Source organism: Strigops habroptila, chromosome 3 (genome assembly GCF_004027225.2).
Source record: "Strigops habroptila isolate Jane chromosome 3, bStrHab1.2.pri, whole genome shotgun sequence".
NCBI lineage: Eukaryota > Metazoa > Chordata > Aves > Psittaciformes > Psittacidae > Strigops > Strigops habroptila.
In genome coordinates, this window is record NC_044279.2 from 47,035,410 (window position 1) to 47,062,400 (window position 26,991).

A 26,991-nucleotide genomic window follows, 5' to 3' on the forward strand; every position below is an offset into this window, starting at 1 on the left:
TAAAAATATTTATGTCTATTTGGCTAAGAATTAAATATTTTCATCTTATTGAAATGAAAAATAAACCTCACGCCATGTTTATATATTGTATTTTAAATTGAATGTTAAAGAACTCCCATCAAACCCAAACAAATATATAAATGGCTGGCTTTTTAAAAGATCCAAAACACCTCGACCTTCAGAGAAAATCCTCATCAACAGCTTACATTTTCCCTTTTGGCCAGTAATTCAGAGACAGGAAAATTGGGGGCCCTGTGCCTGCTCATTCTGCTGCTAAGCAGTGTTGGGAAGTCTTCTAATTTGAAGCAGTTCCTGTCATTAAAAGAAACAAATCTTAGGATTCACAAAACAGAGTGAACCTCCAGTCTGGTGCTCAAAACAGCCTCCTCAGAGAAAAAAAATCTACACTTTTATTCACTCTGCTTCTGATTCAGACAAGGATTTGAGCCTAGATCCTATAACACCATGAAGGCTATTCTCACTGCCAGGATAGAGAATCAGTGATTATTTCAAGTCCTGAAACTAAGCAGAGAATCATAAGGAGATTATCCTCATTGAAATAGGCTTCCTAGCAGTAGTAATGTGATTTCAGACAAATTCAGGGGTTTCATTACCTGGAGAAGGACATATCATGCTACATGGGAGTCTTAGCAACAGGCTTCTTAAATAATGACATGAGTAATAATTTGTTGTTTGGTTTTAGGTTTTTTTTCCAAATTTCTCATGTCTGAAAGTATTTGCATAATTTTTTCTGAATTCACTGATCATAAGAACTATGGTAGAACATTTTAATGAGTAAGTGTTTTACTGAAGAAGCCTAGCTTCACTGACAGCTGCCAATTCCACATGCAACTTTCATTGCCCCAGCCTTTAATTAGGAACAGCTTTTGTTTGTGGAAGATGTGATTCCAGTTTCTTCACTAATTTTCCCACAGAAAAGACTGGGGACAGGAGAGGAAGCCTGGGAAAAGAGGTTTCCAGATATACCCTATCTACGTGGCAGCATGAGCCTGGGTCCATGCAGTGCGCAGTGGGAGGTGTGAATGCTGTGAGAAATAGGGCATGCCATTCAGCAGCTGTACATGTACAGCAGTCAAGATAGAGCTTCCCCTGGAGAAACCCAGATGAAGCTGAACTGCCAGGAAATTGAGGACATCAGAACAGCCATTAGTGTAGCATGCGTAAACATGCTGAAGCTGAAAAACACTGAAGAAACAAAATTAATTCAAGCTGAGAGGCAGATAGGTTGGTCAAACGCATATGCTGCAGAAACCAAGACAAAAACATTAAGAAGCTGGCAACAGTGCAAGGGGTGAAAGAAACAACTGTATTGGGAAAGTTTTCAAATTCATCACAGTATAGAGTTGTTTGTAGTAGCACTGACAGAGCAAGCACAGGACTCAGAAGCAATATTACCTCTACTAATGGGGAAGAAAGTAAATTAGCTAAGGCAGAACATGGTACGGATGCTGCATATTGCTTCATAGGCTTGACCTATGAAGTAACCTTGAAACGGTTACTACTATTCCTGAGTATCATTCCACACAGTGTGGTGCCTTGTAGAGCTACCCTTTATATTTAGATGGGTAAGCAATTCTGGAGCAAAAAGATGCAATTTGGAGGAGACTCTCAGGAAACAAGAGGATGTTTATGTGCTGACTTCAACAATGTCAGAGATTCTCTGCCACACACGGCAGAAGTGGGATATTAGCTGTTCAGCAACCAATACAGCAGTTTAGGTGTTACAGTACTGTGATTACAGATAGCTAATGAAACTAGCTGCAATATAATATCAGCAAAGAGTTTTTCTAGGCAGGAAAAATGATAGCAAGCATTCGTGGCAAACATGGAGAACCATTTGGGTGCAGCAAGGATGAATGAAAATCCCTTCAGTGACACAGGATATGTGTTGGAATTAGTAATTACAAACATGCAAATTTGCTATCTAGTTGTCTTATAAATTTTTACCTCTTAGTGTTTGTGTTTCTTCCTTCAAGTGTCACACAAGCTGCTGTGGTCCCTGGCATCTGCAGATAACTGTTGTGGTGGTGTTTTTCATTAAAAATATTGAAGAAGTAAGTGGTAGCAAACTGTTTGCAATATTGAGAAAGAAACGGAAAATGCCAGAGTATGGAGCAGGGAGATACAGGTATATGGCTGAATTTTTAACTTTGCTGGCAGCATCTCTAAAGGACTTTTCTTTCTGCAGATCCAGCTGCATTATAAAACCACACAGTCTTTTGATAGATCTAGCATCAAGCAATCAAGCTGAAAGATGTGTCAGAATTGTCTGGGTATTTCTCAGTTCTTGAGCCTCTCATTTTCCTTTAATGCTTTTCTTTACAGAGCAACTGTCTGTACCCTGGGCTGAGGTGATAGCACATTTGTGTTAACGACCATGAATTCGAAATTAACTCACACATAATACACATTTCTGGCAAAGGACTAGGTGTTCGTGGTTTGGTTAGTGATTGACCACAACTGCAGTGTGCTCACGGTGACCTGCTTTGTTCTCAGCTGCTCATACTTGTAAATGTCTTTGTTTCTGTACATTCAAAACTGTTTGTGATGTGTTGTGACAATTAAATGAAATGAATGTCTGCATTATGAAGGCAGCTGTGGATTCTGACGAGACAACTGAGAGGGCTGTTCCTTCCTCCTTGCAGTAGAAGAGACTGCAATTTTTTCTGAACTAGGAAATTTTGGTGGAGAGTCTTAGACCAACCTTGCATTAGGAAAAGTTAAGATCAGACTTTCATGCACAGTGATGTTTTTTACATTGTTTTAGGGGCCCTCTTCACAGGGAAAAGGACATTGTGTTTTACATTTTCCTTTATAGTCCTCTGGCATAATGAATGGATTGAATGAAGTGTGGCTGAAAGCCTACATTGTTTAGTTCCACACAATAATGCAATTCAGGCCTGCTATTGTAGCCTAAGGTGAAATTTCACAAACTTTCCCAGAATGTTTACGAACATTAAGACTGTTGCAAATAGACATATGCATGCAGTAAAGCAGCTCAAACCCAACCAGGGTTCATTTATCTTGTGAAGGTCACTGCAGTAATTTAACTCATTTTCATTCTACCTTATGCTGGTTCTGAAAGAGGCAATCAAGATGGGGCAAATTAGCCTAAATGAAGATACTTAGGATTTTCTCTTTATTAAACAGTTCCTAGGTGTGGAGTCAGCAGGTTGCATTCAAAGTATAGAAGCCAGAGCACTTGGCAGCAGTAAATAACTTCAAAAACTTCAGCCTAATTAAAGTTTGTCCAAGGATGTATCATGAATTTTTGTCTTCGCTCAGATTAACTGGGATTTGACAGGGACAAATCTTGAGCATCGACCTGCATGTGTCCAAAGATTGTTCCACAGGATAGTACTGACCTTTGAAGAACGAATTCATGAGGCTTTCCACCCTACAGTGGATTGGAAAAATCCATTAATATAAGGTCAGCTTGTGGAAAATAACTGCTAAAAGTGATTTCGTCATATTATGTGCCCCTAATTTCATCATATAATGCCCCTACTCAGAAAATTGAGTACATTGATGCTGCAGTGTTCCTATACGATTTTGCGTATCATCCCTTTTCATATATAAGCTTGACATGACTTTGGGGAAGGGTTTTCTGTTTTAATATGCATATAGTTTCTAAAAGGGTCATAATTTTTGGCTGGAACGTCAAGACACTTCGCTATACAGTTAGAATTGCAAATAATGTTAATAATATGCATATGTGCGTGTGAATATTCACCTTGGAGTATGTATATTCATTATTTTTTTCAAGTAGAAATTGATTTCCAAATACAAGCACATAATTATTGTTATAATTTAACTAGTAACATTGTCAGTTGGGGTTTTTTGGTCAAAAAAAAATGACTATGCTATTATTGAGTAAAGAATGCAGGTAAACATGCATACATATTGTGGAGACTTTTAAAAATCTGTATTTTTGCATATAGGGTGAACACAGAGGTACAGAGAATATATTGTTAGAAGGGCAGGAGTTTCTCAGCAATCACATAAAAAGAACTGCAAAAATGTTTTTGTGATAGGATTTCTGAGTGGGTTATTTCTATGCTGGGTTTCTGTACTGGGTTATTTTCACAAATACACTGGAACAGAATAAGGCCTGATTTTCAGGTAAAAGAGATTGAATATTAGAAATTACAGTTCTCAACCCTTTTAAAAATCTATGTTTAAGAAAATGTTTCATCTTCAAAGAAAAATTTTACCACATACATAGTCTTTAAATGCTTGCTACTGAGGCCAGTCTTAAAATGTCAGAAATCGATACAAGTTGTCAAAGAGCAACTAATTGCTTCTATCTACAAATATAAGATTAAAATAATATGACTGATGGATAGTCTGTTGTGCTGGTTATCAGAAATAAAAATATCATATTCTCCCAGTGAAGAGTTGACTCTAATATTCAAGTTCTGCTTTGAAATCACAATATTATTTTATAAAAATAGATGCCTGCTGATATTGCCCTTGTTAGTGAATTGTGAATGCGCTGTATTCTAAATACCTGGACTTTTCTAAAATGTAGTGTTATTACATGCACGTGTATGAGCCAGCAGATAACGAAATACTGCTCTGAGTTCATTTTATTTGGTTAAACTGATTGATAGAATTCCTTTGCAGATATTTGACTAGTTCAGTAAATAATTGGGAGAGGACGCATCTCTTTCTTAATTTTTTAATTTTCTCTTTATGACCATTATAACTGGCCATTCCAGTTTTTGTGAAGTATCTAGTCTGCAAAACATGTAATCATTGCTGTTCTTGGTTGTATAGCTATGGAAACTGAAATAAACCGAATATTCAATGACTATCACAAAGCCACAGGAAGAAATTATGACAAAAATAGAAATTAAATACTGAAGAACGAAACAGTGGAAAATGGTCACTTTGGTAAACCAAGATTTTATCTCATGTTCCCTTGTCCCTGGATTTGAGTTTTGGTAAGTGTATTCTAATTCTGAAATCATACACTGAATGAATCCATATAACAATATATATTCAGTATATTGCTTTGGACTTGGAGCCTCAAATACTTATGCCTTAAAAGTGTCAGTCTTCGTAGGATGACAACAATTTTTGAGTTATTTACATATTAAGTGGTTGTTCTCCATTAGTCACTATCTTAAAAAAGACAGTGGCAATTCTTACAAGTAGTAGCCATGCAACTCATGATTTTCTAGCATATGTATTTAGCCAAGTGCACCCAAATTCATTGTGTTAGTTACTATGTAAGAAAATGAGAAAATAAAACTTGTCTGTAGCAATGATGTTAACAGGATAGACAGAGTAGCATTTGACAAAAAAGATGGAGTAGAGAAGAATTTGCTTTGGAATATCTGGGGTCTTACACAGCTGTTTAATATATTTGCATTAGGAATTCTTAGGTAAAGCATTAAGCACATGTTTCATGTTCATCCAAAATCTCTTCTGAAACAAGAATTATTTTTTCAGCTGTAGAAAAAGTGTGAGCAAGGAAAAAATTAAGGTCAAAATAAAGCTGTTACTTCTTGATGAGTTAGAACAAGTTCAATTCCAGCAAAACTTGTATCTTAGCACTCTTACAGCACAAGAGTGACACTGTGTTATCTTTATATGACAACAGCTTGAAGTAGTCGGAAACAGATCATGACGTCCAGTGGGATTGGAGGTTGAATTTCATTACCATCCAGGCGAAGGTATCGGAGGCGAGGGATGTTGCCACAAAAACCATGGTCTTCTGCTATGGCAATTGAGACTGGGCATATTTGAGTACCATTGACACCTGAAATGTAAATCAATCTGTTAGGTAATTTCCATGGGAAAGGTTCATGATGATAAAATTCATTTAGAAAACAAATAAAACAGACTTCCAATAATACCTGGAAGGGAGACAATTTCTCCTATCAGAGTTGGAAAATGCTGAATCAACAACAAATTGCTTTTTTGATCAAGCAAGAGAGCATCTTAACGTAATGTAATCTAGATCATTGAATCACTATTTAATGTACTGCAATTGTGAATGAAGGCCACTGGATGGATAGTATTACCTTGGAGAGAAAGGAAACTAATTTAGACAACTACTGAATAACTTTTCATTGAGCAATAGCTCTCTGCCCTCAGAGAGAGCAAAACAAGGTTAATGCGGAGGGATTTTGAACATCTTACTGCAATGACAATACATTAATTTTAGCAGATAATATTCCCCAATGAATATCTTGCAATCAAAATAATAACAGTATTGAATCAGAGAAACTTTTTATATAGTCTGTAACTTTTAACATCTGTACTTTCCTGTTCTCTCAAATTCTTCAGTACGGTTGGTTTTAATTGTAAGAATATAATGAATGCGGTGGGATGTTTTTCTTCCTAATCTGAAAACCACCAAGTCCTTAAAATACTTTATAAATAACACATAGCTTGTTACAGGTCAGGTGAAATTTGAAACTATGGCTTAAGTTGTTGCCCATATTGTAAGAGTTGAATAGATTGGGTTCTTTACCTGACGTCCCCTAAGTTACTTCTGCACTGTCAACTGGCTAAAATGCTTCTCATATTTTCTCTTCAGCTGTTGAATAGTGAGGCCGTCACTGCCCTATTTCAGCCTTAAAATGGCCTTATTCTAGAAAACACTAGAGTGGTCTGTCTTTGTGAAAGATGTCAGATTCCCTTGACAAAATTATGGCATTTAGTGATTGGTCTGACTGCCTGAAGTTCTTGTTGGGCCCAGACCACTTGCAAAAAGTGGTTGCCTGAAGAACATGCATCTGTGTGTGTAACAGATTTTTGTTGAGCACAGTTTTTTTTTTTTTAGCAGCCCACAAATAGGAAAAGCAAAGCTTTTTACAAAAACTTTTCTCCCCATATATTTAGAAATGATAATATGCATACATTTTTTTATTACAATACCACAAATTGGTTAACCATTATGATAAAAAAAACTGCCATGGTTTTTGGTTTTGTTTGATTGGTTTGTTTTGTTTGGGGTTTTTTCCAAGAGAAAAAAAAAATCTTATTTTGAAAAACTGATAAGATGTTTGAAACATCTTGGAAATAGACTTCATCTTTGTCATGGAAACTAGATAAATACATCCAGTTGGCCAAGGCCTAAAATGTTTATCATATCCATGATATCAAAATGTCTTTGCCTATGTTGTGAAACTTGATTTGTGTTTGTAAAGCATTTGATATTCTTGGAAGAAACAAACTATAATTTATTTTTATGTGTGAAGCAGGAAGATGGAGAGTGAGGTTTTATTATGAAAGCAGTTATTAAAATTTTATGAGTGACTCAATATCTGCCTCTTCAGGTCAGCACTACTGTCCTTAGGGAACAAGATGGCTTCAAGTGTGTTCTAAAGCTCTGTGTTCTCTGACCTAAAAACTATCCCACTGCACTAATTTTCACTGGGTTAATAACTCCAATCTTAAAGTGAGGAAGCAGTTATCTAACCACAGGCCACCTATGAAGAAGTTATTTCCTGGTGATGTGTGGTATGAAGTGCTTTGGTTTTTTAATTTCTTCCCATGAATAGTGAATCCTTCACAAACAACCAGATGAGTAAAAGCTTCCCTTTCTCCTCTTCCCTTGCCATCCTGTTCATAAGAATACTGCTGAATTTTGCTTAAGCAGGAAGGCCAGGGCAACTCATCCATATGTTTACAATTCACCCTGCCTCGACTGATCTATGTAGAGGGTAAATGTCAGTATCAGTAAACCATTTAGACTCTTTTTATAAACTCTGGAGAGAGATGAACACTTCCAAATGGTGATTCACAGCTCCTTAAGATGGGTTGATTTTCCCTCTGCAATTCTGCATGTCTTTCCATTAACTGAGTAGATAGTGTGCATCACTAACCCTAACTAGATGCAAAAATCTAGGATCATTAATTCAAATAAGATGAATTCCACCTGTTGTCAACAGTATTGTTAAGTGGTGTAATATTTAAAACTGAGACTTGAGCTGCTGTAGGGAAAAACTGCAGAAGAGATTCTCCTTAATGGCTAACACTGTATGTCTGCTGAAGGACCACAGAAAATCCTGTTTCTTTTCCTGTAAAACTCATAATTTGGAAACATTCAGAAAGTAAGTTTGTCTTAGAAGGCAGATACATTCTGACATATGAGTATGAGGGTATTTCTGTTCTATTCGTGTAACCTCTAGCTGCACTTACTGTAGTCTAACTCAAATAGTTGGACTCCCCTTCTCCTTGTCACATAATATGTGACTGCAGCAGCCATGGATCAGTCTGGAAATCTTCACCTTTCTGGGCTCTTCTAGCAAAGAAGCTAGTACCGGTCAATAGTGCAGAGGTCTGACAGTAAGTCAGGATCTGTAACTTCAGCCATTTCTTTTCGATATCCTATAATGGATTCTGATAGACTGGCACTGCTACTTGGCCCAAGGACTTTTCTCTTTCTTTGCACATACAATAGTATTAGCTCAGAGATACCACAAACTCCTGGTGTTCCTCTAGGGGAACTTGCTGTTCATTCCCTTTCACCAGTCCTTTGATAGCACTGTAATACCACCTTCTTAACCTTGCTCACTCTCCACATCATTGCTCCATGCCTTCTCCTCTTTTTGTTTCCTCTAACACTCTCTTTTTCATCCTTTGACATCTCCCCAGAGCCTCACATGTGTATCTCATAAATAAATAGGTAGGGTGAATTGTAAACATGTAGATGGGTTGTCTTCTCCCTCCTGCTTAAGAAAACATGTAAAAAAAGATGAAATTAAAATGCAATGGAACAAGTGTGGTGCGTATCTATTGTAGCCATAAATAATTTTAGGTTTATGTTGACTTTGCTTTCAAATGTTAAGTATTTTTTTAACTCTGCACATCGAGATCCGTAGGCTAGGGACCATATGAGAAATCCTGGTTCCACTGAGACCAGCGATGAGGCTATTATTGATTTCACAGAGCTTCAGGATATTGCCTTATGTCTTCATAAATGGTCTCTGGAGGAATAAGGCCTTGAACTTATATGAAGAACTGATATTATATGATAACATACAATAAAAAACAGGCAAATATCATTTACATAGAACTTTTGATGTCTGAGCATTGCAATGCCAGCAATGAACCACCAAGAGAAAATAAAGCAGCAATTGGCAGGTGTGCAAGCGTATCTGAGAATTAGTATTGTAAAAAGGGCTTGTATTGCACACATAAAAGTAAACTCTTAGGAGGACTCCTTTGTGGAGAAACCAGATAAATGATTTTTGGTTATTTTTCTTTCAAATTGTTTACATTGGTTATCTTAATGTATGACTGATCATCAACATCCTGGGTTTAAGAAGACAAAAACAATCTGCAGAGTTAATGCCACATATTATTACTTTTGCCTGATGGAATTACATTCCTTGTTTGCAATCCTAAAGGCCCTTTGAGATATTGTCTATTAGAGCAGTGTCTTATGGAGACTGTGTCATTATCCCTTACCTCTTGAACAAATATGCTTTGTGGTGAAATGCACCTTACATAATATCTGCATTTCATTTAAGGTGTCAGGTTGCCTTTTTAAATGTTTTTGTACTACTTTATATGTAGTTACTAGCAATAAAAAACTCTTTTTTTTTTTTTTTTATTTAAGAGCAGTGTTGTGCTTAAGTTGGTAATGAATTTTGAAAAGTGGTAAAGGCATTAAGGAACATAAGGCTTGTGGATAACTACTGTCATTTAGTCTCATGGGTACCCATGTGTCATCGGAAAATAGGACTTGAGTTTGCACATACTTCAGAGGCTGATTTTCATGGTTTTAACTTTTTTTCTAAACTTATTTAGCAAAGGAAGATAATTTGGCAGCTCTTTAAATACTACCTAGACACAAAACACTTCTTAAACTGGACAGGCTACATTTTCATGAAAACTAAATCCAGCATTTTGTGCTCAGTAAACAAAAGATGAGGAGGATATTTAAGCCCGAAATATTCAATATCCACATTCTAATCATTCATATTTAAAATAGATTTTGTTGACTACAGACAACATTGTATTCTCTTTTAAGGGTGCCTCACGTTAAGATCCCACTACTTTAGGAGGACTGAGAGATACTCAGCAGAACTGAGCATACAGCTATTCTGTAAATTTAGTGACGTCTCTAAGGTGTTCAGGAACTTTGAAAATCTAACAGTAAATACAGATGTGGATTGAATATCCTAACTTGTTGCACCTACTTTTTAGTTGTTGTTTCTTGCTTATTTTTTCCTAGCTCTTCTGTGGAAAACTCTATTTGTTTCCACAGAGCAGTTATTAGCACATATACATTGAAATGCGAATGCACAAATTCTCCTTAATCCACTCATATTTCTGATCTGTTTGCAAAGTGTTTTTTCTGTATGCATATGAACATTTTTCACATATGGTATTACTTCCATACACATATTTGGTTGTCATATTTTAGACCTGACTTGAAAAGTGGCCTGCGGGAGGTCCTCTTTCTCATATCCCTATAGTTTACAGCACACTTTTACTCTTTATTTCAAAAACATTTTTTGTGGTTAAATAGACATTTTAAAATAATGTCTTAGTAGGATCCCACATTGACAATACACACTTACTTTTGATTCTGTTGTGATCAAGGTGAAGGTGCTCTAGATGAGCATTGATTGGTGGAATTTTAGTGAGCTGGTTGTGAGACAGCTGTAGATCTAGGATAGATGAAACATTAAACCCATTTGGGGGAATACCATCATCAGATAATTTATTGTAGTTCAGCCTAAGGAAAGTCACTTTAGGTATTGCACTGAAGTAGTTTTCTGGTATCACTTCAATGGAGTTGTTGTCCAAGAACAACTGCAGTGTGTTAGCTGGGATGCTTAAAGGCATTTTCTTGAGTGAATTTTTCGCTATGTTGAGTTGCATGAGATTGTTGAGTCCTTGGAATGTGTCGCTTTGAAGAGCGCTGTCCAACAAACTGTTCTGATGCAGATCTAACATAGTAAGGTTTTCCAAGTTGCTGAAGGCTCCTGCTGGGATTCTGGAGATTCTGTTTCTAGCCAGTCTTAGCTGTTCCAGGCCCACTGGTAATGGGGCAGGCACCTCTTCCAATTCATTATCTTCAAGGAATAAATAAAGCAGCCTTTTCAGCTTGCTCAGCACACCACTCTCAATTCCACTGTTGGTGATCTTATTCTTGTTCAGATTTATCCATCTCAGATGAGTGGCATTCACAAAAGACTTCTTTGAAATTGTTTCAATTAAATTGTTCTGAAGATAGAGGTACCAAATTCTTGCTGGGATTGCAGGTATTTCTTTAAGTCCTTTGTTATCACAATATAATGCATTGGGGAAACTAGGAGGACAAAAGCACTCTCGTGGGCACTCAGAAGTGTAGTGAGACCAGTGCTCAGGATCCAGCTCATCATAAACTTGTCTCACAGTTCGAGTCCATGAAGAATTGACTAAGAATAAGATCAAAAGGCTTGTACAGACTGTTAGAGTCATTATTTGCCTTGGAAGGAGAAAAAAACCAATTAGCCAACTCTCAACAGAACTCTCTATCAGCACACTAGATTAACAAAACAGTATTAAATAGAAAATAGTACTTTGTAAACAGTCAGATTCTGTCCTCTGGGGTATTACCTATGGCATGTTAAGGAAAAAACTGATTAGGAATATGAGAGGTATAAAAATTTTGGTGCCATATATTGAAGAGTATTTTCCTAATTCAACTTAGACTCCACATTGGCTACCAGTTTAACTGATATTCATGCAAACGTCATTTCAAAGAACATGAAAGCAAGGATCATTTTCCTGACATTAAATTAGCGTTTCTTATAAATTTGTTTGTTTTCCTGTATAGAGCTATACATTATTTTATGTAATGTACCATCTTCAGTAAAGCTATCTGTCATGATTTCATCAATACCATGATGATATAAATACTGTTACACTCAGTGTTTCTCCTTTTAAAGTTAGTCATACCCTCTTTTCTGTTTTTCCTCTCAAATTATAATGTCATCTGGATCAGATTTTCCAGGGTCCTTTCTCATCACAGAAAAGTGAAAGATCAAAGAGTGTTTTAACAGCTGTTTGTTGGGCATGTTCTTAAAAGGCTTAGAGGGAATATGTTTGAGTAATCCATTCCCCTCCTGCATTCAGTCTTCGTATTCAAAGTTATGAATTTCTTTCTCTAAAGCAAACAGCCAAAACAAATGCCTGATCTAAATGACACAAAAAGTAAGTCCTAACTAAATTATATCGTATACACTCATGCATCTTGTATCTCTTTTACCTACTTAATTATTTGCTTTGTTTAGCTTGTTCCACCCTTAAAGGTAAGTAATCAAAGATAATTTACTCCAGAAAGAACTAGTGTAGCACAAAACCAGTGCTTCACAAACTCTATTAACCCGCTTGCTTTCTGATGAAGATTAGCAAACATTTTGCAATGCAGAAGCAAGAGACCGATAGCTGAAATTTCTGGTCAAAACTAGTTTGTTAGTTTTGGCAAAAATAATATTTAAATAAAAAGTATTAAAAAGATTAATGAACTAGTAAGTTTAAGAGCTCATTCAAGTTGCTGCATATATGTACTCATTTAATAGTTTTCAATATTGTTATTAACAGTAACAAGTGCAGTATCCTACAGATCTTCCAGGCTCAGAAATTGCTATCTGGAAACATTCCAGAAAAGGACAAATAAAATATTTCTAAAGAATAACATCTCTAATTTACACAGTGAAATGGCACCTTCTCACTATGAAGATATTCATAACTTAATAGTATTTTAAAAAAGAAATATTAAGTAATTTACCTTGTTAGTCAAGTTCCTGGAGCTATCTGAAGCCAGTTAGAAATCACTGTAAATTCACAGCTTTTTGGCTGCTAACCACTATGCTTGCTTCCTGTCCTCCTAAGAATTAATAGCATATAAAACTTGAAGCACATGCTAGTATTCCCAGATGTATCACAATACACACCTTATTAGCTATTGTTTTTAATTTGACATTGCTTCAGAGTTTGGGCTTACCTCAGCTTTCTTGGATCTTCTCTTTCTATTGGTCACTGTTGTTAGACTGTAATAGCTTGAGTCAGGCTACAAGCCGTGTTCTATGAATACAGCCTAATATATACGCATCAGTGGCTACAGCTTTTAACCCCTAAAATAACTAAGGGACCTCAGCACCTAGGCAGGAAAAGACAGGAAATCCTGACTTTAATAATAAGCAGCCACAGAGCTGAAGCCATTTGTTTTTTCGGTTTAGCAGATGAGATGAACTGGTCTAGATGAAACAGGTAATGCAAAATGTACCTTTATTCAAAACTTTTGTGAGAAGATACTTTACATGCAAAGCTCGCTTACATCATAATTCATTCTCATAATACCTGAACTGGCCACAAAGAATTAAAAACAGTGCCATCTGTTTCTATGGAAATATTTTATTTGATTTTTATCAAACGCAGATGCTGCCATGTCATTTAAAGCCATAATTCTTGATTAGGAGAAGAAGATAGCAAAAGCATTTGCTAAGAATTTTTTAATAACCTATTTTCATTAAAAGATTAAACCATGTGTTTTCCCTTTTCTTGAGAGAGATTTACATAAATATCTACAAAGTTCTCATACTCTCCAGTACCTCCTGCAGTGAGGTCTGGTTTTAATTATCAAGGCACCAATTAATGATATTGGCTTATCGTTGGTCTAAAGTAAAATCTTTCTGGCAAACTTGCTATTCAAGGCAAAGACACATATTTCTCACATTAAGTATTTTGGAGGATTTTTGTTTTCTTTTTTTAGTCCAAACTTCAAGTAACAATATCAGGAAAACTAGCCATGTTCAAAGCCAGAACAATGGCATAAGTGTTTTAAGGAAAAAACTAATGAAGATATTGAAAACATAAAATATATCCTGGTACCTTTTATGAGTTTATATCAGTTTTAAAACTAATGCATATAGTTATTTTAATTCAGTTTCAACTAATTTATTTTAGGAATAAAACCTCTATCCACTTATTTTGTAATGTTTAATACTTTGCTTCCTAAGCTAAGAATGTCTCAAAAGAATTTTAGAGGTAAACAAAAAGATCAAAATTAAAAGAAGAAAAGCAACCCTTAAGCAAATGGAGAGCGTCCACTGACTTCAGCAAATCTAAGGTTAAACAAGTCATAATTTTTTTCATAAGTATATGTTTGTACTACTTGGGTTTTTGTTTAGGAAAAAATATAGTACCAGTAATTTTTACATGGCTTAAGTGTGTGCTTAAAAAACCCCAGCGCTTAAGTGTTTCATTCTGCTAGAACTGCAGACCCTTCAACATCTGTTAGAGATTATTGGAGCTATTTTATAAGCCAGGTTTAAAACTGATTCCTTCATGAATACTAAGCTGAATACTGCAAAAGTTTAAATTAGATGAAATTAATTTATATCTAAAAATAAAGGCTCTAGCTTTAAACAGATGCACTAATTATAAGCACAAAAATTAGATGTGATGTATCAACCTTTACATTATGAGTGTGATTTTAAACACCTAGGGCTTAAAATTGTTCCTTTGACCTCCCACAGAAGATGTGGCACCACGCACCAGTTATGAGGAGGCTTTTCAGCTGGAGTCCACTGAAGGAAGGTGGGGAGAGGCAGAGGCATCCCTGTATGAAGGTTAAAATACTTGTGTGTTCAGTTGTAAGCAATATAAGGAGGCTTCACCATGAAAAAGTGCATCTTTGACTCTTGTAAAAGCCAGACAGTGTAATGTAAAACTGGTTTGCAGTTATGCTAAGTTTTCGGCATGTGTAGAGAGAATATGGAGGCACTGAGGTCTGTTTGCCATTAAAGAATGAGCAAAATTCACAAATGTTATACTGAAGGATTTAAAATGGTGAGTCCTGGTGGTAGATATATTGTGACACACTTAAATGCAAGTTGCGAGATGTTATACATTTAACAAAAAAAGAAAGAATGATTTATGTTATGTTTCATGGAGGTCTGAATTTACCCTTTAACCTGCTAATCATGTTCAGATGTTCATTATATTAACACAGAAGTCAACCTTGTGATAGGCAGTGGGACTATTTGTATGAACTACTGTTCAGCAAGGGAGACGCACACCAGAGTCTGCCCTTTGTGGATTTGGAGGACATGTATTTGATCCTTATCGAGCACATAACCTGCCATCCCATTCAGTTCTTCACTAGGAAAAGAAAACAGCAAAAACATTTGCTAAGACTTTCTCAATAACATGAGTTTTTAATTCTTCTGATGCAAACAAAGAGCAGGAAAAAAAATGACAAGAATGTCTTCAAAATTAGGAAGAAACAATGCAGTGACTCTAATATGTACTCTTATGAGTACTCAAACATTTTAAAAAGGTGTCTGCAGGAACAAGTGATTGCTTGGGTGCCCAAGTAGACTTTGCAGAAAGGCCTGCTTTCCACGAAACCTTCAGGATTATACACGTATGCTCTTCCATGCATTTGTTTTGTTCAGTCCTCCATCATCTGGTGTACTATTTATTATTTAAAGGGTGCAATATATAGTGATAAAGTTTTACAGACTAATAAAAGACCACAGCCAGGATTTTAAAAAATGACTAATGGTTTGGGAGGCTTTTGTTTTGAGTATCCAACCTGAGACACTTGCCAGGGCTTTATTTTTTTTTTATTATTTCAGAGAGGGCTAAGAATTTTGTGGTAATGAGGTAATTTTTAACTTGTGAAGCTGAGCAGTCAAAGGCAAATATCATTGAAACACAAAATGCTCCTGAGACCATACACAATCTCCCAAAAAGTAACAGTATGCAATGCATTTGCATAACAATAAAAGGAACTGGAAAAATTATTATGGTAAAAATACTGTGGAAGCCCCCTCTCTGAATTTTGGAGACCTTTTAAAAGACACTGTTGGGAGTAGTCTAGTTTGAGGAAGATATCTCAAGCTATTACAGGATTTTTGCTCCACATGTCTCCTGCCAATCCACATTGTTAAACAGTGTATTAGAAGAATCTGTATTAAAAAAAACCCCAAACAACCTATCAAAAAATGAGGAGCACCAAGAACCACAGAGGGTGGTAACATCTCCTTGAACAGAGTGATGTACATGCTTGAGATTAGAACAGCCCACAAGCTTAAGAAAGACTAGAAGGGCTAAAAAGATAGACTAGAAAGGCTATAGATAGACTATTGGGATAGGATGTGGACAACTGGGAGTGCCGTAAGGGCTGTTCTGTTTCAGTGTCGAAGTTGCTGACAGTGAAAAAATGTACTGCTTTCTTTCAGTAATGGCTGCCATATGTGTCAGATTTAATACAAAGCAAGGTCTGTTAAGCATCAAGCATGTGTATAATTCATCACCAGCAAACCCAAGAGCATACTACAAGCAGAACTAATTCACTGGCCTGTGGATTGCTCCGTTTATCAAAAGCTGCAACCCAGTGTGCCCAGTTAGTGTGCTACTTTAGTGAAATGTTAGGTGTCTTGATCCAAAGGACAATTGGTTTATTTAAAACATGCACTTCAATCCCCTTCATGATGACTAGAGAAAAGGTAATGCTTCAAAACCTGAAGAAGAGAGTAAGTCCAGCTTATGTACCTAATCCTAACCATATACTCTACTGGTACCTTCGGGCAGCCATGAAGACCATTTAAGGCAGGTGTTTACATGTTCTCAGGGTTCAGTCTGCCTCTTTCATTTCTGAAGATTGGCATGTAGCAATGATCTCTCTCTCTGTTTTGCATTGCTGCACAAAATAGAAAGGAGAAAGTTCTGAGTTTTACTCAAAATCAGAAAGACAAAACTTCTATTTACAAACAGGTCCCTGATTACCAGACAGTGATATATCCTAACGACTAATATCTGCTACTCCTTTTAAAAAGGAGCCACAAAAGGTCAGCAAGTCCAAAGAGTCTAAAATAAAGCAGATGAGCTTCGGATCCCCTCAGGCTAGCCCAAAGGACAGTACAGACAAATCAAAAGGACAAGCACAGATGTTCCAGATCCTTCCCTTATGGATGCATCTTAATCTACATCATTCCTGGTGAAAAAACAAATCAGACTTAGGAGCAGGAACTCTGAACTTCTCCTAAAAGCCTAGAATTGCCTGCCTAGACCTCTCAGTGGGAGAAATCGCACCTCTTATTTAAATAAGTGCGTATGCAGGCAGCTAAAGTGTAGGGAGTTTACCTAGAGACCTTTCAGGTTAGATTAGGAGATATCGTTTAAAGAAACTCTGGAAAATAGTCAGGCTGGTTTAATTTGTGAAATGTAAATGTCACCTGACCCTTTGTTTATATAGGATTTAGGATGATGAGATCCTATTCTAAAAGTCCGGTAACAAGATTCTGTCAGTTTGCTTTCTTCACACCTTCACTCCCTTGTAAAAAAACACAGTGAGAACAGAGTAGCTCAGCTTGAACAGATCATTGCAGACCAACACATTTCAGAACAGAATAATTATGGAAAAAGGCTCAGCTTTTATACTGATCTCCTGAATATGCTTCATTAAGGAACCTTTTGGCTGTCTGCTTCATTTCTCTCTCTATTTTGAGCTCTTTACCACTGTGACACCATAAAGGTTCCACAACACAGTGCCAAGATTCGGTATTTATCTCAGCTAGCTAGGTTTAGTTTACCTACTATGTAAATGTGGCTGATAATCTTTTCTCTGAATTTGTTTTCATGCTTTCAGCAGTTTCAACACTGAAAAAAGTCTGTCCTACACAGGGACCCCAATTTTAAAATGCAAGGTGTATAACCATATATGCCAAATATATTTTAAATTAAATATCTGACATGCATTTACCAAGTACACACATATATTGGGTTCTTGGGCCTGCTATTTAGATTATTAATGTTTTCCAGGCAACTAATGGTAAGTTAAAATATGAATTAGTCATCTGATGCTCATTGTGTAAATATACAGTTTTAAAAAGTAAACCATCATGGTTTAAATATTCTCAGACAGCATAAAGATAGTGAAAACAGGCTGTGAGGTGTTAGTGTTACTTTTGTTCCCTTATTTTAGTTCTGTTGTTAAAGCCCAAAACCATTTTAATTCTGCTTTATTTTAGATTCCCACAATAGGATGATAAATTCCAAGAAGCTTAGGCTTCTAGAAAGATCTGTCTTCTAAAATGCACGACAAAGGTTTCATAAAAAAGTACTCCCACAACCTAATTAAAAAGAACATTTTAGTCCCCTTATAATAAAACCATTCTATAGTGATTCTGCCAAATTAGAAATTCAAGGTTCGGGTGCTTTTTTAATATTTAAAAAGAAAAGCCAAATAGCATAAGCTATATGAAAACCCAGCCCATATTTTATTTTCCATTAATTGTAGTGGGTTTAGTCTAATTTTTAATGCAGATACTCCTGGCATATACTGAAATTAAACATTAGATTATGTGATTTTGTTTTCTTGAACTGTCGTATTAGTCATAATTTTTGAGAGTTGGCATGTCTCAAAGCATTCAAGTTTTCTTCCAGAGTCCTGACTTGAAGCTATTATCTCACTGACCATGAATATTCCAGTCACTAATTATCCTTTCAGATGGAACATGTTGCAACTATACTGTAGATGAAAGTCCTCAATACCCAGCACTTTGGTGCTAACTAATACCACCTTTTTCTTTGAAGACAGCTCTGGAACCCAGCTCCAGGGAGAATTCATGTATCCGTCCCTTTCCAAGCACTCCAGAGGCCCTAAACAGATAGGGCTGAGCTTCAGCATTGCTTAAGCTTATCTTAGATGATTCCCAGATCATCATGGTGGCTGCTGTGAATGCCAGTGATTAATGTCCAGTTCCTTCCTACATTCTGTGTATAATATAGACCTTATCTCAGATCTGTGGTTTTCATTAGGAACAACATACCTGTCATCCTTTTGAATCTAGAGTGGGAACGAAAACACTGCAGGGAATTACTTTTCTTACCAAAACTTAGCAACCTGAAAAGAAACATTTAATTTTTACACATGGTATCACAAGTTCTTCTTGAAAACTAGGTGATCTTGCACATAATTTTGAGACCTTATTATTTTTATTGGGGATTTTTTGTTTGGGGTTTGGTTTGTTGGGGTTTTTTTGGCAACAAAATGGTTGTAATGATGAAGTCTAAATGTGAACTTCAGGAAACATTTGTTTATCTAGTTTGGAAACCAGACTACAGAGTGAGATGGATGTACATGATGAGATACTGGAAAGCTGATAGAACTGATTGAGTAGGAAAGATAACAGGGGCTGCAACTTCTGTACCAGCATGGAACTCCAGGCGTGGAAGCTCTCCAGGCCAGTGATATAGTAATATCTTTCTCTGTTGAGTGCTGGTGCATCAACCCCAGCAAGGAGTCCATCTATCTGTTAAGAAAATACATATTACCTGCCTTGCAGGCAGCTCAGGTATGTCCAGAGGTGGACTTAGCAAGCAGCTCCTCAACGGATAGGAGATGTGTGAGGTTTTGTGTTACTGATGAAGGAGAGAAGGATAGAAGGCTAAACCCTGCAAATTCTGTAATATTAAGCAGCTAGTTATGTTTTCTGGCAAAATAATGTGCTACAATTCACATTGGTATCCCAAACCTAGTTTGCTTTCTGTCACCAACATTTATGCCTGTCCCTTGGGGAACAAAAAAACCCAACAATTGCAGGGCCCGATTCTGTGAAAATATTTGGGTGATTTTTCTCACCTGTGCTGCTGAGATACTACAGTAAGGATTTCTGTGCAGCTATAAAGACATGGCTTATATGCTAATCAGAATAACCTTATGGTGCTTTAACTGTTATAACCAGATCTGACAGAAGGTATAGGCAGCACTTATAAACCATTTTAAACAGTGTGATTCCTTTTATGAACATTTAAAATATTTTTAAACATCTTAAGGGATTTAGACACTATTGTTCAAAATGTCACTAAAGATTGCATTCTCAGAGAGAGTAAAAAACTCTGTGATCCTTTATATCTTGTGAGGTGGGTTTGATTTTCTCTCTTTTGCCAGAACAGTGTCACTTTTTCCAAAATTCCTTTGGTTCAGAATTTGGGTATATTTGACCAAATCCCTGTGTTTCCACACTATCATTTGAACTATAAATAACATTTCTCCTTTCATGTATTTACATCATTTCTTCGCAGGCTTCTAATTAAGACTTTATTTTCTGTTTTTATTTAACAATTTCAGAATGAAAAAGTATGCTGTACCACAGAGTTACTTCATAAGGGGGATTATACTTAAATACTAATTATTCAGGTCATCAAGGCTTGTTATAAATGCTGTGTTTTCTGACCTGCAGATTAAGATTTCAAATTCTGAAAAGAAAGATAACATCCACAAAGAATCATAGTTTATAATACCAAAGAGTATAATAACTTTTCAGATATGCTGCTGCCCACTGAAATCCCAAGCTCGTAATTATATGCCTATACTTTCATATACATTGTTGGAGAGACATAGGGCTGACAAAAAACAAAACAAAACAAAACAAAAGCAACAGCTAGAAACCTAAGGGTCCGCAAAAGCTATCAAATTGATGACAATGCAAAGTATCCAAACTGAAATCTTCAGGGTAAAGTGTTTATGTGATTTAGTGAGCACAGCCTTGAGCAATTCAACCTCACCTCTGTACTCCTTCGAGACCTTTAGGCAGGTTTCCTTTCAGAGAGGTCTGATGGGATCCTTCTTGTGATTTCAGCATGTGGAGATAAGGGCACAATTATTTCCTATCTAGCCCACAGGCACAACTTTATCTGAGATGCTGTAGAGTACAGAGATTAAAAGTGCTTCAGCCTCTTCTTTGAAGGCTGTTTTGCCTTTGCATAAGGAAGCAACCATTTGCCCAGAAACTTGAACCTCACATTACTATATTCAAGGTGAATATCCTGAAGTACAGAGTTAATACTCCTTTTCTTTCTCTGTGCTAACTGATGTTGGACTGTTCACACTAAGGAAAATATTTAAGAACTGTTATCCATGAAAGCTATATAGCCTACTGATTAAGTCAATTTCTTACAGATTGCATCTTTTATCCGTATCTAAATCTGCAAAATCTTCAGGACCAAAATGTTCTCCATGAGCACTCTGCCCACTGCAATAGTAGCTCATAGACTGTTTCCCTTATTTTGTGCAGACATCTAAGCATGTTTGTACTGCCCTGTCCTACATGGGACAGTTAGATGGGATGGATCTCTGACTTCACTCAGTAGCTCTCGAGTTTCAAAATGGGAGCAGATGTGCACAAGCCAGCTGCAGACATCTGGGCATTGAAGGAAAGTTTCCACAGTTTTTGCCTATGGAATCTATATCCAAATATTAGCTGTTATGATTTTTTGTAAGTATCATGGGAGTCTGAATTATGGACTGGAACCTGAAACAATAATTTTTACACATGAATTTACTGCAAAATTCTTCAGCTGTAGAACTGGTTATTAAAATTGATATTGTCCCCCACTGATTACTAGTATTCTCAGAACCACAGGTTCATAGAAATTATAAATAAGTTTGAAGGAACACCTGAAGGTCATTTAGATCAACCTTCTCCTAAAAATAAGGTTAACTTCAAAGCCAGCTCAGTTCCTCAGGGCACTGCCCATGCGAGTTCTGAAAATCTCCAAGGATGGAGATTCCATAGACTCCTCGGGTAATCTGTGTCAGTGCTTTACTTACAATGGTCATTGTAAGAATTTCTTTGTGTGTCCAGCCTGAATTTCTTTTTGGAACTTTTCCTTTGTCTTTTTGTCCTTTCATTGTGCACCCCTGAATCTGGCTCCTTTTTCTACGGTGCTTTTTTAGGCAGTAGAAGCCTGCAATAAATCATGGTACTGAGGCATTTGGTATATTCAGAGGCTAAGGGAAATGACTTGGCATAGCCTGGAAAAGAGAAGGCTGAGGGAAGTTCTCTTTAGAAGTCTTTCTATGCATGTTGCAGCTGTACGTATAACAATTCAGTCTGCCTTTCTTGATGACGTTTTTCCTTCTTGTTCCAGATTTCAAAATGACTTGGTTTGTGATAAACAACTACCTATTTATTATCTTTCAGTGAAACTGACAGCTAGCAAGTAGCAATAGAACCCTGTCAGGTTCCTTGCACTAGAAGGGCAGCTGCGATCAACCACTGCTTACTCCTTTCATTATCCATTTGACTATGTTGGACTTGATAAAGCAGTAGAGGGCATGTAGCACTTCTGCTTCCAATGTATGTCCAGAAATTCACATGAGTTACTGCTTGTTCCTTCTAGTGAATGTCTGTAATTTAATCCAAAAAGAAAAATGTCTTTTAAATCAGACAATACTTGTTTGTGTGAAAGGTGGCTCTATCTTTCTGAATGGCTGCGCAACATGCTTGCAGACCAGTTCCTGAAATTTTATAGATAATTTTTTGTCTGTTGAATTTGCATATTGATGTAATACTGCTTTTCATGACATTAGTAGCAAACTTTCCTTTTTATGTCTGCTTTCAAACTCAAGTCTTCCCAAAAGATCTTGACTTTTGTAAATTCATCCATATGAGACTTCACATGAAAGTGCCCTGGCAAATTTACCCATTTTGACCTGAAAGGAGGAGGGACATATATTGTAAATAAGTTGTACAGCTACACTATAGATTGCACATTATGTAGCCCTAAACAGATTTTAGTTCAAACTAACTTACCCTCTCAGCTATCTCCATGCTACTGCAGCTGTGTTATTATCTGTTCATGTCTGCCTACTTTTAAGCAATGTGTTTGCACCTGTACGTGTAAGTATTTGATAACATGATCAGGCTAGGTGGGAGCAGGCATGTACGCATCATGTTTTTCAGTATCCAGAATACAGAGGTCTTTATAACCAAGATCCATCACCTTCCTTTCCATGAAGAAGAAAGAAATCATAAGCTACAGTGACTGAGTTTCCAAGGCTCCAGCTCTGTTAAATGTTCCTAAACATCTACATTTCTGCTTAGTGCCTAGAAAAAAATTCATGTAGCTTCCATAAACTGAGAACTAAGATGCCTGTATATTGTTGCCTATTTAAGACTGGAAACTTAGACTCTATAGTGGTGTAGACCAATTCATTAATGCAGAAGTAGAAACCTGTGCTTCTGTGGCCCGCAATATGAAAGCAAAATTACAGTGTCCCAATTCTTCTTTAGCAAAAGGACCTCATATTCTATTTTTTTCACAGATAGTGTAAAGAGCGAGCTGTGAATAGTTATGTTTCCCCAACTAACTGGGAATTTCTGAACTACAGGAAAGAGGTGTTCAGGATAAAAATTGCATTTCCAAATACCATTTTCTCTTAGTTGTTGAAGTGCTCATTGTAAGGTGAAGGTTTCCCAGTTTCTGAGGGAGATTATTGGTACTCTTTAACATTCTGACAGAGGGCTTCCTTCTACTGTATTCCTTGAACAGAACTTCAAAATGCCTTGTGAATATTTGTGCATGTTTTGTTTGCAGCATAGAGGTATGTAGAAAATACCCTCATCAGCAAGTTTTAGTCTATCCTGAGGTGGACTGTTCTCAGTTTCACTGTTCACATTGTTCTGTTTTGCATAAAGATAACTGGCTTGCTGAAACAAGCTGCAAAGAATACATTTATGTCCTATTTGCTGGATTACAGATGTGTGGTAACACAACTCAGTATCAGTTTGTGCTCTAGGAGTCTCAGTGTTAAGTGTATTTTCCTGTGAAAGGAACAGTTAGGTTAAAACCTCTTTGAGAATGGTTGAATGCTGTTTCCCATACCTTTTTCTATTCTTTGGGTGTTTTTTTGCGTGCATTTCTTTCTTCTTTTATATTACAACACCTAAAGTACTATTCTATAACGATTCCCATTCTGATGTGTTCAGAAAGCCCCAGCTTTAGACTTTATTCTTCTATGAAAACTCTGGCTTACTTGTAACAAAGGTTACTTTCAATCATTCCTGGATCTGGATAATAAAAGAAACAACACTTATGAATTAAAAAAAAAAAAAATAAAAATTAGGAGGGAAATATCTCATTGTCTCCCACATTTCTCCTTTTTTTTCAGTCCCAGGTTTCTTTGTGAACTGTATATTGATTTTAAACATCTGGAATTAGCAACGTGCCAACAAAATGGTGTGGTGTGGGGTTTTGCTTTTTTATTCGGAGATGATAGTTTCTGGTTTTGCAATAGAAACTAGGAGAGTTTCTGTTTGAGTATAGTCTAGTAGCTGAAAGGAAAATAGTACCTGTGGGATGATCTGTGTTGGCAAGCAAGCCATTTATGTCTTTCAGTTACTAGCGCATTTATTTTAGTGTGTGTTTCAGGATGCTGACAATATTTGGACTATCCATTTCCGGAAAGAATATACTACCATCTCTCTATCAGGAGCAGCTAGGGTTGCACTTTACTCATTGCCTGTGGCTTCTGGGAGACTTTATTGTTCTTTTGGCAATACTGAGAATTTAATTTGCACTGTTTCATAGTGTTGTGACTCCCATACTACAAACTCCACAAGGCATCAGCTTAATGGCTAACACAAGTGCAGTGGAGTATGTTAAATTATATGTTTAGAAATATTTTGAAATTTGAAAGTAGATAAAACTTTTTATTTAACCTTAGAATAAATTTTAATAATAATAGAATAGCTTAGATTATCTTAACCTGAATTTGCTATGTTTTATTTTCTACAGTCTGGTTAAAAGTAGCATGCAAATAATTGAGTAAAAATAGTTGTATATATGAATTATTTCAAAATAACAATTATACCAGCAACGGATAAAAATCTTACCATGAAAGTTTAAATGAAAGTGTGACAAAAAGAAGATTAAATTTTTTTTAAACCTGAAAAATATTTGTTTCCATATTATCTTTCACATATTCCATTAATTTAATATTCATGGCCTCTGAAAACATATTTTCACACATTTTAAATTGTTCTTACATTGTTAACTTATCTTTTTCCTTTCTAATTTATAGCAATATGAAAAAGGTGTGAATAATGAAGAAAATTGGATTGGTTGAAGAAGAATCTTGTATTTACACAGGCTAGCCCATACAGCACAGCACTCTGATGAAACCCACCTGATTTCAGTGTAAGTCTTGTACCAGCTGGCATGTATTGCATGCATGAACTTAAATTTACAAGTTGAATGTTTGCCATCAATTTACCTATCCAGATGAAGGCACATTTTGCACCACATTTGGTTATTCTTGTGCTTCCTAAATATAACCACTTATAGAACTATGCACACATTTCCTTAAGGTTGCCAAGTGCATGCTAAATATTAACAAACAGCATGGATAATATGCAGATTGACACTTTTTAAGGCATATCCTAATTTAAAAGAGCTATCATGATGTAATTCCTATAGTTAATCCCTCTAGGAGGGATCTGGATGCTCCCAGTAGTCTCACTCCAGCGATATCTCAGCAGCTACCCGGAGGCAGTTGTACATCTCTTGTGGTAGGTCAGCCCGAGTGAGATTGTTTCCATCCAAGCGCAAATGTGTGATCCTGGAATAGGTCATTGGCCCAACAACCTTACAGAAGCTGCTCAATGGGAACTCTGAAACAGAGACATGAATAACAGACAGCATGAATAATTAGGACAAATAGGGCAAACCCATTATTTTTCTGCTTTTTTTATTTTATTTGGGAATTGTGACCTTAATTTATTTAACTATTTTTCAGTATTTTTGCATGTCCATTGATGTAACTCCCCATGAGTTTACTGGAACTTGAAGGCCTTCTGTTAAGAGAGGTTCTTTCCATTAGTTGTGAGAGGTCAGAATTTCAAAAATAAGTTTTCCAAGTGCTATCCTCCCAGTACCCATTTGATTTTTAAGACTTCAGAGTTTATATAGAGGTCTGATCTGACATTTAGAAAAAAGGAAGAAAAATAATCTCCAGTAAAACCAGAGATGCAGAGGGAGGAATCAATTATGGAGGGATACATTATGATGGAAGGGTAAAATATTGAAGTAAGTAAAGTTTCTGGAGAAATTGAAACCATGATATAGCCTTTCCCTTAAGAACAGGTTGTTCAACAGGTGTTTGTGTCAAATATTATTTTGGATGTGTAATTTCAATTTACTAGTTTCAAAATGAAATTTGGGGCTGGTGTTGGGGAGGAACTTTACATTTAAATTATACACTTGAAGCTTTCCAGAACAGCATTAGATTAGAAGGTGAGTATAACTATAAAAAATATTTATAAAAGTATTTATTATAACTTACATATAGCGATATATGTAGCCTCTATTCAGTTGAAGTACTATTTTATTCACACAACACCAGACCGTTCTTGAATGTAAAACTACGTCTTGTATCTTATGAGCAGTATTAACTGTAAGCTAGAAATTACATGAAGTAGAGAGGTTCTGTACTCAGTATACATAAACACACACAAATCATACTATACACCTCTCTCATGCAGAGATCTATCCTCGAGAATGTATGTGAAGAAACTTGATGTTCCCTGCATACCACATTGTGTAATTCTGCAAAAATGATCCTTCTTTCTCACCTGTGCTTCTAGTCAGAGAGAGGATTAGTCTATTGAAAAGCTCCATCACTACTAAAGAAGCAGTCTGAGAGGCTTCTTCTTCTGGCCATTGACATCCATTGAATTCACACAGAAAATACTTTCCAGGGACTCCTTTAATGAACCCATTCACCAGTATGCAGCCAAATTTCATATCTTCGGTTGCTTTTATGTTGCAAATGACTGGCCCTCATAAATTCTGAGAAACCAAGGTACTGTTCTCAAAATCAAATGCCATTTTAACTACCAGTCATAGGTCATTCATGGAGTTTTGAAAACACCACCTTGTATATCTTTTCTGTATGACTATTTAATGTATCTAAGAAAATGCGATGACCTTCATTATTTTGTAGTACTAAAGGAAGTGAAGGAAGTATCTTTCATATCTCCACTTTAGCTTTAACTGGATAATTTCAGGCACTACAATAATCTGCTGTCATTAACGAAATATTAATAAGTTGTGTAAACTAAGTAAAAATTTATGCCCATCTGTACAGGCAGCTCTGTAAAGTATGAGAGCTTAGGTAATTTTTTGGACAGTGAGATATGTTGTTGAAGAATAGATAAA

At 36.3% G+C, this 26,991-nt stretch overlaps 1 protein-coding gene across 1 annotated transcript in view; it reads right to left on the reverse strand.

Moving 5' to 3' along the window:
• Positions 1 to 5,615: 5,615 nt before the first annotated feature.
• The window catches only part of LOC115605300 (keratocan), a 29,310-nt gene continuing 7,934 nt past the window's right edge, over positions 5,616 to 26,991 (reverse strand). The window contains exons 3-5 of the mRNA XM_030479567.1: positions 25,295 to 25,445; positions 10,569 to 11,461; positions 5,616 to 5,788 (exon numbers count right to left, since the gene is read on the reverse strand). Coding sequence (XP_030335427.1) covers positions 5,616 to 5,788; positions 10,569 to 11,461; positions 25,295 to 25,445 — 1,217 coding nt within the window. The remainder of the gene's footprint in view (positions 5,789 to 10,568; positions 11,462 to 25,294; positions 25,446 to 26,991) is intronic.